The 13,451-nt window shown below is 35.6% G+C and overlaps 1 protein-coding gene across 4 annotated transcripts in view; it reads left to right on the forward strand.

The window, feature by feature from the left end:
- The first annotated feature begins 1,294 nt into the window (after positions 1–1,294).
- The window catches only part of LOC141513391 (Fc receptor-like protein 2), a 40,757-nt gene continuing 28,600 nt past the window's right edge, over positions 1,295–13,451 (forward strand). For all 4 annotated transcript variants that reach the window (XM_074223144.1, XM_074223146.1, XM_074223142.1 and 1 more), the window contains exons 1-4: positions 1,295–1,445; positions 1,611–1,783; positions 4,266–4,286; positions 13,163–13,399. In XM_074223144.1, the coding sequence (XP_074079245.1) occupies positions 1,753–1,783; positions 4,266–4,286; positions 13,163–13,399 (289 nt within the window). In that variant the 5' untranslated portion in view covers positions 1,295–1,445; positions 1,611–1,752. The remainder of the gene's footprint in view (positions 1,446–1,610; positions 1,784–4,265; positions 4,287–13,162; positions 13,400–13,451) is intronic.

Below are 13,451 nucleotides of genomic sequence, written 5' to 3' on the forward strand. Positions count from 1 at the left end.
GTATTTTTCCCACTATCATACCTGGATAAGTCATTGTGAGCTGATCAAGAACAAAATCCAGAACTGAAAAATTTTGAAAGAATTTTAAATCATTCAGCAGTGGGAAGAGCCAAAATAAGTAGTCAGTTCCTCCAGTTTCTACCCTACATTCCTTGCATCAGTCTTCAGGTTCCCTGTAAGTATATTTTGGATGATTTTTTTTTCAGGTTTTGGGTTTTTTTGCAAGGCAAAAAAGGTTAAGTGGCTTGCCCAAGGCCACACAGTTAGGTAATTATTAAGTGTCTGAGGCCAAATTTGAACCCAGGTACTCCTGACTCCAGGGCCTGTGCTGTATCTACTGTGCCACCTAGCCGCCCCTGGAAGGATATTTTGGGAAGGACATCCTAAACACTAGACAAATCTTGTCCCTAAGCAATAAGTCTAGACTCTCAGCCATGTAGGGCTAGGTTCAAACAGTACACTTAAGTTTTCACACAACATCAATATGAAAGCACAAAAAAGAACCCATGCTTCAAAATGATTCAGAGTTCTCATTCACTTATCAACAATTGACAGTTATGGTGGATGGAAAGCACTGTGCATAAAATGCAAAAGTAAATAGTTCTTGGTTTCATAGTTTGTTCTTCTAATTTTAAATATACATGTATGGGGAATTTTTTAAACTTTTTTGAGCCATTGCTCTCTGGTCATTCAAACAGCTCCTGAAATCCTGGTCCTCTAGAAAGTACTCTTGGATAGATCAGAGAAAACTTCCCTGATTATTCTGACTTGTCTGACCATAGAATTCCTTTTATGTGGCTCTTTTTTTCCCCTAGTGCAAATATATCCTCACTTGTAACATACATGTTATTTATTATCTATTTGTTTATATTTAAATCTTCCTAGGGTTCCCGCACCATATCTCCTTTCCTTGAGATTACATTACCATTGTCAATGATAGACAATATTTCTAGTGGAGAAGGACTAAATTTGCCTTAATCTTCTAATGCAACAGTTGTTTAGCACAAATGATTAGTCCTTAAGTTTTTGGGTGAAAAGAATCATAATGGTGATGATAAGGATGACAGAGCAGTCATTGAAACTGCATAAAGATTTAGGTCTTTACTAGACTGCCATTTACTAGAAATGAATGACAGCAACTGCATGGCTTATTTATACATGTACATAGTTATACATAGTTAATTGAAAATGAGCTTTGAAGTACTAAAGGGGATGACACTTGAAAAATGCAAAGCAGATGATGGAACATGAGCATTCTCTTGAAGTAAGAGAAGCTTCCTCTGAGATTCAGGCACTAGAGAAAACTGTTCTATTGGAGTGTGGAAGCTGGTAATTCAGACTCCTCAGAGGTGAAAATTAGGAGATGTGCTAAGCAACTCTATAAGGAACTGGTTTTTGATTTCTCAGTTTTTAGAGAAGAAGTAATGCTGGTTTTCAATTAAAAGGTGATATTTCACACTTTCATTTGGCTCATTTTACCAATTTTATTTTGGAAAATCACTTGAGACCAATGTATTCTGCTTCTGAGATCTTGGCTGTTCAATTGCTGAGAAAAAGTTCCTTCCCATCTACCCTGAATCTGATCCTCATGTTTTTGTTTTTGTTTTTAGGTTTTTGCAAGGCAAATGGGGTTAATGCCCAAGGCCACACAGCTAGGTAATTATTAAGTGTCTGAGACTGGATTTGAACCCAGGTACTCCTTACTCCAGGGCCAGTGCTTTATCCACTGCACCACCTAGCTGCCCGATCCTCATGTTTCTTTGGACAGCACTATTGATTCTTGGTGAGTATCATGGATGGAGTAGCCCAGATATTGTCTGATTGAGCATCATTTGACAGATTTGGAGAATAGAAGACAAACTGAGATTTTCCTCAGGGAGGTTAGATGTTTCACTTTTCTATATGAATCAGGTCTGCATTGACTTGGCAAGATTGAAAGCAGGGGAGAGACTAGGCAGATTTAGGGCACCAGAAAAATAATAGGAAAAGGAGCAACTTTAGTGGTTCAGAAGAAACTTGAGTCAATACTTTTATTTGGTATGTGTATCTCTTTTTGAACTTAATAGCAAACTTTATAAACCCATTTAAATGGGCTTTTCTTATTTAACCATCAAATAGCACTGACAGCTACTTACTGAGAATTTCCCTATCTTCTTTAATTTTTCAATATGAACATATTGAACAGGATATGAACATATCCTGCTTGGGCAGAAATTCTGAATCAGAGCTGAGTTAGTTATTGTTAATTTCTGAAAGTCATTGACATTTTAACCCTAAGCTCTACTTTTCTATAAAGATTGATACCATTCTTTTTCTAAATGATAGGAATAAACATTTATTTACATATTATGGACCAGGGTATTGTGCTAAAATTTTTTATTTTTTACAAATATTATGTCATTTGATTTGCACAACAACTCTGAGAGATAGGGGCTATAATTACCCTCATTTTACAATGGAGGAGGCATAGATTAGGAACTTTGTTCAGTGTCACAAAGCTACTGGGTCTGAGACCAAATTGGAAATCAGGTTTCTCTGATTCTGGGCCTAGAACTCCATTCTCTGTAAAACCAACTGTCTCAGACTGGGGGTACAGTACCATCAAAGATTTTAACCAATCAAAAACTATCTTTGAGTCCCCACTCAATGACTTACTGACCTTTCTTCGACTATATTCTAAGTCAGGTAGTGCTACATCTGTGACCCTAATATAATGGAGATGTTTATCCTAGGAAGAGAAGACACATATGGAAATATATCCTGTAGTGTTTTTACTCAATCTACAATCAATGAGAAATAGAACTTAAAAAAATAAGAAACACAAATCATAATAAAGTACATAGACATTATCAAGTAACTTAACTTCCTTTTTCTAGACCTAGGAAATTCCTTCTCTGCCTCCAACCCTTCCTTGGGAGTTCTAGTATTATACACAGTCTAAATTCTCCCTTGAGTAGGCAAAAGAATGTAGTTTCCAGTCACAAGATTCTTACTTCCTCTATGACTAGTCAGCAGGTGCAGACCTAGATACCCATGAATCATACTCCAATCAGGATCATTATGAGGACCTGATCAGGGACCTGGTATGAACTAGAAGTCAAGAAGTTTGACATTTTGGTTGTTGGACAAAACCCTTGACCTTATCTGGCTACTTCAAACAACCAATGGAGTTGATAGCCAACATAAAGAAAAAATCATCAACCCAGTTGGCTTCATGTCCCTGTCTGAATATGTCTGACATTTCCCACTCTTCACTTCCTATCAGCACCCCCAGCCTCAATCACCACTATTTCACTTTGACTGTAGGGAAATGATAGAAAGAGTGAAAATGAGGAGGCATAATGTTTAGTTTAGAAAAGAAAAAATCATTTGGAGAAAATAATCTCCCTAGATAAAAATCTTGAAGATACGGTAAATTGAATTCTTTATAAGACCATGTCCTAGACGTGTGCTGGGAAATACATCATGGATGTAGATTCCAGATGGAATTTTATTGTTGGTTAGTCATTTTCCAATCATGCTCGACTCTTCATCATCTCATTTATAACTTTCTTGGCAAAAATAATGGAGTAATTTGTCATATCCTTCTTCAACTCATTTTACAATAAGGAAACTGAGGCAAATTGGATTAAGTGACTTGCCCAGGGTCACACAGCTTATACGTGTCTGAGGACAGATTTGAATTCAAAACTAGGAGTCTTCCTGTCTCCAAGTACAGAACTCTATCCACCATACCACTTAGGTGCCTAAAAGGGAGTTTAGACATCTTCTAATTTGATGATTTCCTTTTTCAATAGCAGATAACTGAAACCCTTTGAATTGAAATGATTTGCTCCTTGTCACTTAGCTAGTTAGTGACATATCCAAGAATCAATTAATGCACATCTCCATCCACCACAAAACACTGTCCTTAGGACAGGATATCTACTAAGAGAAGCTATTCCCTTCGCCAAACTGAGGCCAGGAGGAAAATGAATGTGGGCTTGGAACCAACGCTTCCTTCACTGTATTTTGCTAAATTTGCACTACTCAGTGCTGGGGTGATTTGATATCCATAATCTTTAAGGGAAATGTTTTTGACTTAGTTGGTAATGTTTAAGCATTGGTTTGGCATTTGCTAGATATCATGAGCTTTTATTTTGTCTAAATCAGAAGGGTGGGTAGGAAGTAGCTTGGTGAGATGAAAGTTATTCTTAGAAAGCTAAACATTAAAAAAATTGAGAATCTTTTCTTTGTATGACTTCTTGTTTTTCTCCTTTTTGCAGTATTTTCCCATGGACAAGCATGTGAGTTTCCCTTTTCTTTGTTTTTCTGGGTCTCTGGACAACATGGACATTCTGACCCTTACAAGATCCTCATTAAGACTTTTTTTGGGGGGGGGGGTTGGTCTTGTTTCTCCCAGTTCTTACTGGTTGAGAATTGTAGGAATATGATAGTGTATCAGATTTTTCATCAATTTCCAGGACCAAGGTTGGGGTTACTATGTGCTCACAAGCACCTATTCTGTGTTCATGTTATGATAACTGAACAGGCCCATCCTGAGCTTTTCAAAATCTTTGTGTATTGGTCCCTTAAGGAGAAGTATTATGGCTAGGAAAGACATAATTTTAACTGGTATAATTTATTTTGCAAACTTCAAATGTCATATAAATGCTAGTTGTTGTTGCTATATTTAAAAATAATTAATTTTTTTCTATTTCTTACATCACCAGAGTATTCCATATATTCTGCTTCCTTTCTATATGGCAATTAATATTTCTTTTAGAGAGGGGAAAAATCATCAATACACCTGACTGATAAATTTAGAAAGTCTGAAAATATGTGTGATGCATAACACCTATGGACCTCCCATCTCTACAAAGGAATAAATTGGGGGTGTCTTCTCATATCTCTTTATTCAAGATTCACTTGTTCTTTATAATTTTGCTACATTTATTTCTGATTTTTTGATGTCATTGTTTTTTATATTTACACTGCTGTAGTTACTGTGTATGCTGTTTTCTTGACTCTACTTACTTCACTGTCCAGAATTTCCTAAGGTTATTTCCATACTTCTTAATATTCATCACATACATTATTTCTTACAGCTAAATAATATTCCATCACATTCATGTTCCACAATCTTTTTAGTCATTCTCCAGTTGATGGGTATCTACTTTGCTTCCAATTCTCCTTTATCACAAAAAAGAGCTGCTATAAATAATTTGTAGTACATGGGAACTTTTTTATTTTAGCTTCTTTAGGGTATAATAAAGTTTCAGTTTCAATGGGAGTTTAGTCATTTTGCATAATACTAAATTACTTTCCAAAATGCCCACATTTGTCCCAGTTACACTAACAAAATATTAATCTTCCCACAACCCCTCCAACACTGACTGTTGTCATTTTGTGGGGGGAGTCTTTTTTTGTATCAATTTGCAGGGTGTGAGGTAAAATCTGAGTCATTTTGATTTGTATTCATCTCATTATTAGTGATTTGGAACTTTTTTACACTTGATTGTGATCCTTGTTTTGAAAACTATTTGATCTCATCAAAATCAGTTGTAAATTTTCATCTGATAATGACAATATATTATGAGATTTTATATATTTCATCTTTGAAAATGTCTTTTCAAAAATATAAGTATTTCCAGACATATATTTTAGTCCATGAGTATATGTATTTAATTGGAGACATTTATCACTTCAAGACATTTACAGAATTCTATTAGCTTTTTTTCTTGATATTTACCTTTAACCATTACAGATTAAGCACTTCCAATTGAAGGTTATGTGAAAATTCTTCAATTGGCTAGATAAATGGATTGTGAAAAGTAGAAATTTCTTTCATATTATTGTTAAGATCCAAAAAGTACTGCTGGAATTATAATTTGAGCTTGGAAGATATACCTATTGCAAACTTGTGTGGGAACAGAGATCTCATTCTTTATTTCCAACTTTTGACAATACAGGAAGTTTATAATGCTATTTGTCATTACTTGTGATTCAAACAAAGTTAGCTGTCCTTGAATTGATTTTGCTGCTGTATCAATTTCATAAATGAGTATTGTTTGCTTTGTAATTTTAGGTAGAATTCATTAATAAATATCATTATTCAACAAAAGCTGAGTCTTTAAAAGGGATTTATTTATTTAATTTATCTTTGCAAGGCAATGGGGTCAAGTAACTTGCCCAAGGTCACACAGCTAAGTAATTCTGAAATGTCTGAAGCCATCTTTGAACTTAGGTCCTCCCTGACTCCAGGGTCACTGTTCTGTCCACTGTACCACCAAGATGCACCAACAAAAGCTCATTCAAATCTACTTATTTATTCAGTATTTCATAGTTAGTGGTGGTGGCCAGGTCTTCTCATCCAGAAAAATTTCAACTTCAATCTCTATTTTCATTGCTTTGACATGAATGGTATGTCTTAGTAATAAAAATTAATAAATATTATGGTAATTGTGAAACATGTGGTACTCACAATAATGACTTTATTATTCATCCACTTTAGTCTGCTGACTAGCAATGGAAAGCAAAAAGAATTTCAGATACAATCTTAGTTGTACCTACTCAGCTGCCAATGTAGCCAGTCATAACCAACATTTAGATGAATGTGTATGCCTATTTTTCAATAAAACTTTATTGCTAAAAAATTATTAAACATATGTTAATCTCCATACCTTTCCTAAAAGAGACAAATATCTCAAGAAAGACTAAACAAGAATTAGATCAACATACACATTTATTAATAGTTCTCTAAACTTTAAACTGGGCTAGAAAATGGAATCCCCAAAACGGAGTTTTAGAGAGGCATTTTAATACCATTTTGCAACCAGAAGGTAGGATATAAAAATGTACTTTCTGACTTTGTCCATCAAGGGAGTGGCCCTCAATACAGGGTGAGTTAGTTGGATTTCAGACACACCTCCTAGGAGTTATATTACAGGATAAGCCAGGAGGGATGACTCCTCTGAAATCCAGGAACTTTGTGCCATATCATTTATGCTTAGACTTTCACAAAGTATGTGAATTCCCCGCCGCCCCCCCCAGGATGTTGGTGCCGGTGACAATTGATATTTGTTATTAGAAGAACAGACTATAGAACCTGAAACTTGCCTTTCACATAATTTTTCAAGTTTCATGAATGATTATTCTTCCTTTAATATTTTTGAAGCATTTAAAAAATAGAAAAATCATTCCAAGCTCACTAACTATATACAAACAAGTGGCAGAGCAGATTTTGCCTGATGACCATAGTTGATCCCCCATCCTAGTATATTCCTTTTCCTCTTCCTTTTCTTGTCAAAAATCTAAGCAAATAGAATGAAACCACATCTAAATTCTGTGTTCCTCTTCTCATTCTTTTGATGTCTGTTGAAAACAATTGGATTCTAATTCTTTCTTTTCTCCCTTGTAGACAGTAAATACTTCATGCTCTAATGGGCTTAATTTTCTGAGATTCTTTTTACTTCTGTGTTTGTATTTCAAATATTCTCATCAATTCTTGTTTGAATTTCAATTTCTTTCCAGTTGTATTTTATGCCTCCTTCATTTTCACCCTTAACACAAGGAATGTCTGAAAGTCTTCTATTTTATTTAAAAGTACATTTTCATGATTAATGTAAACCCATTTTTTCCATGTTGTTAAGATTTTCTTTATTGAAAATCTTTAGCTTTTCTCTTTCAGTATAGCAATATTCAAAAATTTCTTCTCTTTTAGAGAAAATACAACTTGTTTATAATCTTTTCATCTTCCCTTTTAAAATTTAACTTTTAGTTCCTTTTAAGTTCCAAACTGTCTCCCTCCTTCCTCACCCCCATGCTAGAGAAGACAACCATTTAATAAAGATAGATAGAGATGCATATATGTAAAACCATTCTATACATACATCTATTTTGAGCTTTTGTTATTTTAAATATTTATAATACTTAACTTTAACAGTTATTCTTCATACAATATTGCTATTATTGTATACAATAATTCTGTTCATTTTACTCATTATTTTTTTTCATCTTTCCATGACATTTTCCCCCTAAAATCAACTTACTCATTATTTCTTATAGCCTAGTAGTAATCCATCACACCCACCACAAATTATTTGACCAATCCCCAATTCATGAATATCACCTCATTTGCCAGCTTTTTGCTATCAAAAAGAGAGTTGCTATAAATATTTTAGAGCATGTAGGCTCTTGCTCTTTTTTTCTGATCACTCAGACCTAACAATGTTTTTTCAGGGTCAAAGTAATATATATAAATATATTATATATATATATTCAGTTTTATAACTCTTTGGATATATTTCCAGATTGCTTTAGAAAATGACTGGAGTTCAACCAACATTATATTAGCATCCCATTTTTTCATATTCCCTCCAACATTTGACAGTTCCCTTTTAATCATTTTAGCTCATTTGATAGATGTGAGATGGTATCTCAAAGTTGTGTGCAATTCTAAATGTGACTCCTTCATATTCAAACTTTCTAGATCCTCTACAATGTTTTTTCTCTTTTCTTTTCATTTGGAAGCACTTAATTTTGTCTCTTACTTTCTTTGCTATTTTTTGATGAATTCTATTTCCACATTTCTCTCTGATTCTAAAAAAATCTATAAGTTTACTTTTTTGATTTATTGAAATATAGTGGTCAAGGTTTTTGTTTCTTTGCTTTTTCTTTTCGGCTTTACTCTCTCACCCCTGCTCCCCCCCCCACTTCACCTTCCCCATCTCCCCAACCAATATTTTGAATAGTCTAATATTTCCTGTCCCATGGAATTAATTGATTTTGATTTATTCCCATTGTTTTTTCTTTTAGGAAATATGCTACTTGAAGGATTCTGCCTTTTCTTCTAAGCTCTGTATTGTCCTTTTGTCTTTCTCCTCTAGTCCTTTAATTTATTGTTTCATATTTAATCTTTTATTTGCTTGTTTGTTTTTTTTTGTGAGACAATTCAGATTAAATGACTTTTCCATGGTCTCACAGCTACTAAATGTCAAGTGTTTGAGACCAGATCTGAACTCGGGTCCTCCTGACACCAAGGCCTGTGTTCTATTCACTTTGCCACTTAGCTGTCTCTCCCAGGTATTCTTATAGTCCTGGATAAGTAATTTCCCCTTCCTTCCCCTTTTGGGACTCAGCTCTTTTCTTCCAGTTTACCTTTCAAACTTTTTCTTAACTGTTATATTTCATCATCATTTTCAGTATTTTCATCTGTTTATTCATATTATCAGTATAATTTTTGGTTTGGGATTGTGTGTCTGTTTACTTTTGATTTGGTTGGATAGACTTTGATTTAGTTCTGTCCCTGAATGCCACTGTCATTGCTGTTCTTCATGAAGCCAGTGGCACTAAGTTCTACCCTTTAGCTCAATCTTTGTTTTTTCTCAATTTCATTATGGACAACTGAGGGCACTGGTTTCAGCCAGTTCTTCTCCTTTTCTTTTATTAGTCCTCAATCTGGAATTGATTTCATCCCCTTCAATGTCCCACACAGGCCCAACTGAGATGTAGGATATTAGAAAAGATTAAGTTCTTCTATCCTGGTCCCTGACACCTAGACATAGAGCTGTTCCTCTATTCTGCTGTTACTTCCAGTGCTTCAAGTAGTACAAATTTGAACCCCCTCTTCCTATACAATGACTTACATGAACTGATTCTTTCCCATACTTCTGTTTTGACAAGTCAGGACTAGGATCTTGACATATAGTCAGTGTTTTTGCCATCATCATCACCAATAATAATGTTTATATAGTGTTTAATAATTTGTAAAAAAAATGTTGTACATACATTATCTTATTTGATGCCCCTAATAACCCCCTGAGAAAGCTTGCTGATTAATTGATCTGGCATTTGATGATGCCTAACTTCTGTAATCACACAAGTTTGGGAGAGGAAGGGGGGAAAGGGGGAATAAAGAGAGAGAGGACTGGAGGGGTATTCAAGGAAGACCAGTGCCTCTGATATGAGGGTTGCTGAGCCCTGTTTAGGGCTGTCTTCCACCTTTGATGTCCTCTGGAGCCACCTCATTCTCACATGTGACTCCAATTTCTTCAAAGAAGATTTCACTCACCAGCAGTACATGCAATGTGCACACACTCTTAGACAATACAAGCTCCAATAGACCTGAAAGACAAACAGCTTTTTGCAAGAGAACTCAACAGATATCATATCAAAATAGCTACACTAAGTGAAGCAAGGCAGGCAAGGGAAGCCCAAATGAAGTCAGAGCTGCATACACATTTTTCTGAAGTGGCCACAGTGAAGGGTAATACCATGAAGCTGGTGTAAACTTTGCAATCAAAACTAAAGTCATCTATAAGCCTATCAAAATGAATGAATGAATGACAGGTTCTTGAAAATGAGATTGAAATTTTCAGGAAAACACCATGCCACTTTTATCAGTGTCTATGTTTCCATCATTATGAACCCTAATAAAGTCAAGAAAAAAATTTATGAAATCCTGAAGTTAGTGTACCAAAAAGAGAAGAAATTTATAATTCTAGGCTCAGATTATCAGACATGGCAGGAACGTCCTTGGGAGGAATGGAGTTGGAAACAGTAACAAAGGTCACCTATTATTGAAAACTTGTATATCTTACTACCATCTCATCACAAATACTACCTTTAGTTTACCTAAATGAAACAAAACTTCCTGAATGGATCCACAGCAAACATTGGCATTAAACAGACTATGTGTTTTAAAGAGAAGAGACAGACAAGATATGAGAATGATGAAGGCAATGTGTGGTTCAGCATTCTGGATTGATCACAGACAAACATTCAACCAAAGTGATGTCCCCCAAGGCAAAATAACTTCCAGAGGAATTAATGTGAAGAGATTAGAGGCCTCTCTGAACAGGAGCACTTTGTTGCTAACTTGGAAGAAAAGTTGAGCTAAGACAGTTGACAACAGTGGAGCAGAAAAAAAAGGGGGCAGCTTTCAGAGATTTGGTATATAGCACTGCATTTGCTCTTCTGGGTGAGAACACTCACAAATAGCAAAACTGGATTGATGAAAATGATGGGGAAATACAGAAGCTGCTAAATGAAAAATGAGAACTCCACAGGGTTTGTGAAAAGAATAGTTCAACCTTTTTCTAAAAAGGCAGCATTTAATTCCAGCAAAAGGAAAATACAAGTGAAGTTTAGAGAGATTCAGGTCTCTTGGTTCACAAAGAAGGCAGATGAATTTCAGTTTTATGGGGACACTAATAATCCAAAGTGTTTTAATGATACATTGAAGGCTACTTATGGGTCAAAGACAAGATGCATCTCAGCTACTCAGTGCTCATTGAATCACATTGATTAGTGATAAGAACATGATCCTAGAAAGATGGATTGAACAATACCATAGTTTGCTTAACAGACCATCATCAATCAATGCAGAGGCCATTGATCATTTACCTCAAGTTCAAATCAATTTGTTCATAGCTGAAGTTTCAACTGAAGAAGTTTTGAATGTTCAGGCTCCTTACATATGGGAAAGTACCTGGTGTTAATTCTATTCCTGCTGAGGTTGCCACCATTGTCCATCTCTATAAAGGTAAAGGAATAGATTGCCCTATTGTAATTATTTGGAATGTTTCTCGTTTAGTCATTCTTGGTAAAATTTTTGCCAGAGTTCTTCTCAATGGACTGATCCTTCATCTGGAAGATGATTATCTCCCTGAGAGCCAGTGTGGCTTCACAAGGGGACAAGGCAATAGATACAGTGTTTACTGCCTAATTCCAGGAAAATGTCAGGTGCAAAACAGAGGTCTGTATACAACATTTGTAAATCTCACCATGGTCTTTGATACCAATAGTCATGAGGGATTGTGGAAAATTTTGTCAGTACAAATTATTGACAATGGATTGTTGACGATGCTCTTGTGATTTCCCAGTCACCAATAGAATGAAATAAGGCTGTACCCTTGATTCCATGCTTTTTATCACAATATTTTCATTCATATTATCAAATACCTTTACTGAAGATGAACATGGCATCAAAGTTAGCTCTTGCATTAATGATAAATTCTTCAAATTGAAAAAGCTAAAATCCAAGTCTAAAATGTAGGGAGTGTTGGTGCACAATTTTCTTTCTGAAGATGATTGTGCACTCACTGAAGCCTCTGAAGTTGAGATGCAACAAAATATAGATCAGTTTTCTCCTGCTTATGCTAACTTTGGTCTAACAATGCCAAGAAAACACAGATGCTCCATCAGTCTACACCATCCATATGTGGAACTATTGATTATAGCAAATGGATTTGAATATTTTGGAGAAGTTCACTTACCTTGGCAGTGTCCTTTAAGGTTGACACATGCATTATCAAAGCTAGTTCAATATTTGGGAGGTTCTGAAAGAGAGTGTGGGAGAAAAGACATATTTGACAGAATTCTAAACTGAAGATCTACAGAGCTGTTGTGCTGACCTTATTTTTGTATGCTTATGGAATATGAATAGTCCACCAAGGCCACTCTAGGAAACTGAATCACTTCCATTTAAATTGTCTTAGGAATATTCTGAATACCACCAATAGGAGAAGATACCAGATACTGAGGTTTTTCTCCAGCTAACCTGCAAAGCATTTAAACATTTATATAGAGAGCATAGCTGGCCACATTGTTAGAATGCCAAACTTACTCTTGCCAAAAAGACTATTTGGGTAAATGCCCATGAGGGGGTCAGAAGAAGGGATGCTGCAAGACTCTGAAGGGTTCTCTTAAGAATTTTAGAATTGATTGTATTGCATGGGAGATACTGACATGGAAATGCCCAGCATGGTATCTCCTCATTAGAGAGGGTGCTTCACTCCATGAGCCAGGCAAAATGGAAGTAGCTCAGAGAAAATGTGAGAGATATGTAAGTTTAGAATAACCACTCCATAGGTTACATGGACTATTTGTGCTTGACCTGTGGTATATACTGAGTTCATATTAGTTTGATCAATCACCATTGGACACATAATTTATCTCTAACATAGTGATGCCACTTCAATAATGAAGAACAAGAACCAGTCAACCATCCAAAGGGAGAGAAGGGCATTTATGACCATAATTAAACCATGAGCTATTGAGCTCCAGCTCAAAATGGGATGGGGCCAACAGTTTTCTATTTCTTCTCTATCACACACATTTCAAGAATGGGGGATTCAGACACTAAATTCTTTGACTGTCTTTCTTTATCTTTTATGTACAGTTCCTGCAAAGAATGTGGTGATACCAAATCCTCCATGGAATCCTGTTTTCAAAGGGGAGAAGGTAACTCTGACCTGCAGTGGATTCCATTTGCTAGATTCAGAGAAAGCATGGTGGTTTTATGAGAAGGAATGGAGGAAAAAATCAAACACTCTTGTGGTTGAAAAGACTGGAGAGTACAGATGCCATATGGAGGGTTTAACCCTTAGTGATCCTTTGTACTTGGTACTTTCTACTGGTGAGTAAACAGTGAAGTCCAACCTTAGAAACTACTTCCTTGGGAAAGATCC

Source organism: Macrotis lagotis, chromosome 2, assembly GCF_037893015.1.
Source record: "Macrotis lagotis isolate mMagLag1 chromosome 2, bilby.v1.9.chrom.fasta, whole genome shotgun sequence".
Lineage (NCBI taxonomy): Eukaryota > Metazoa > Chordata > Mammalia > Peramelemorphia > Peramelidae > Macrotis > Macrotis lagotis.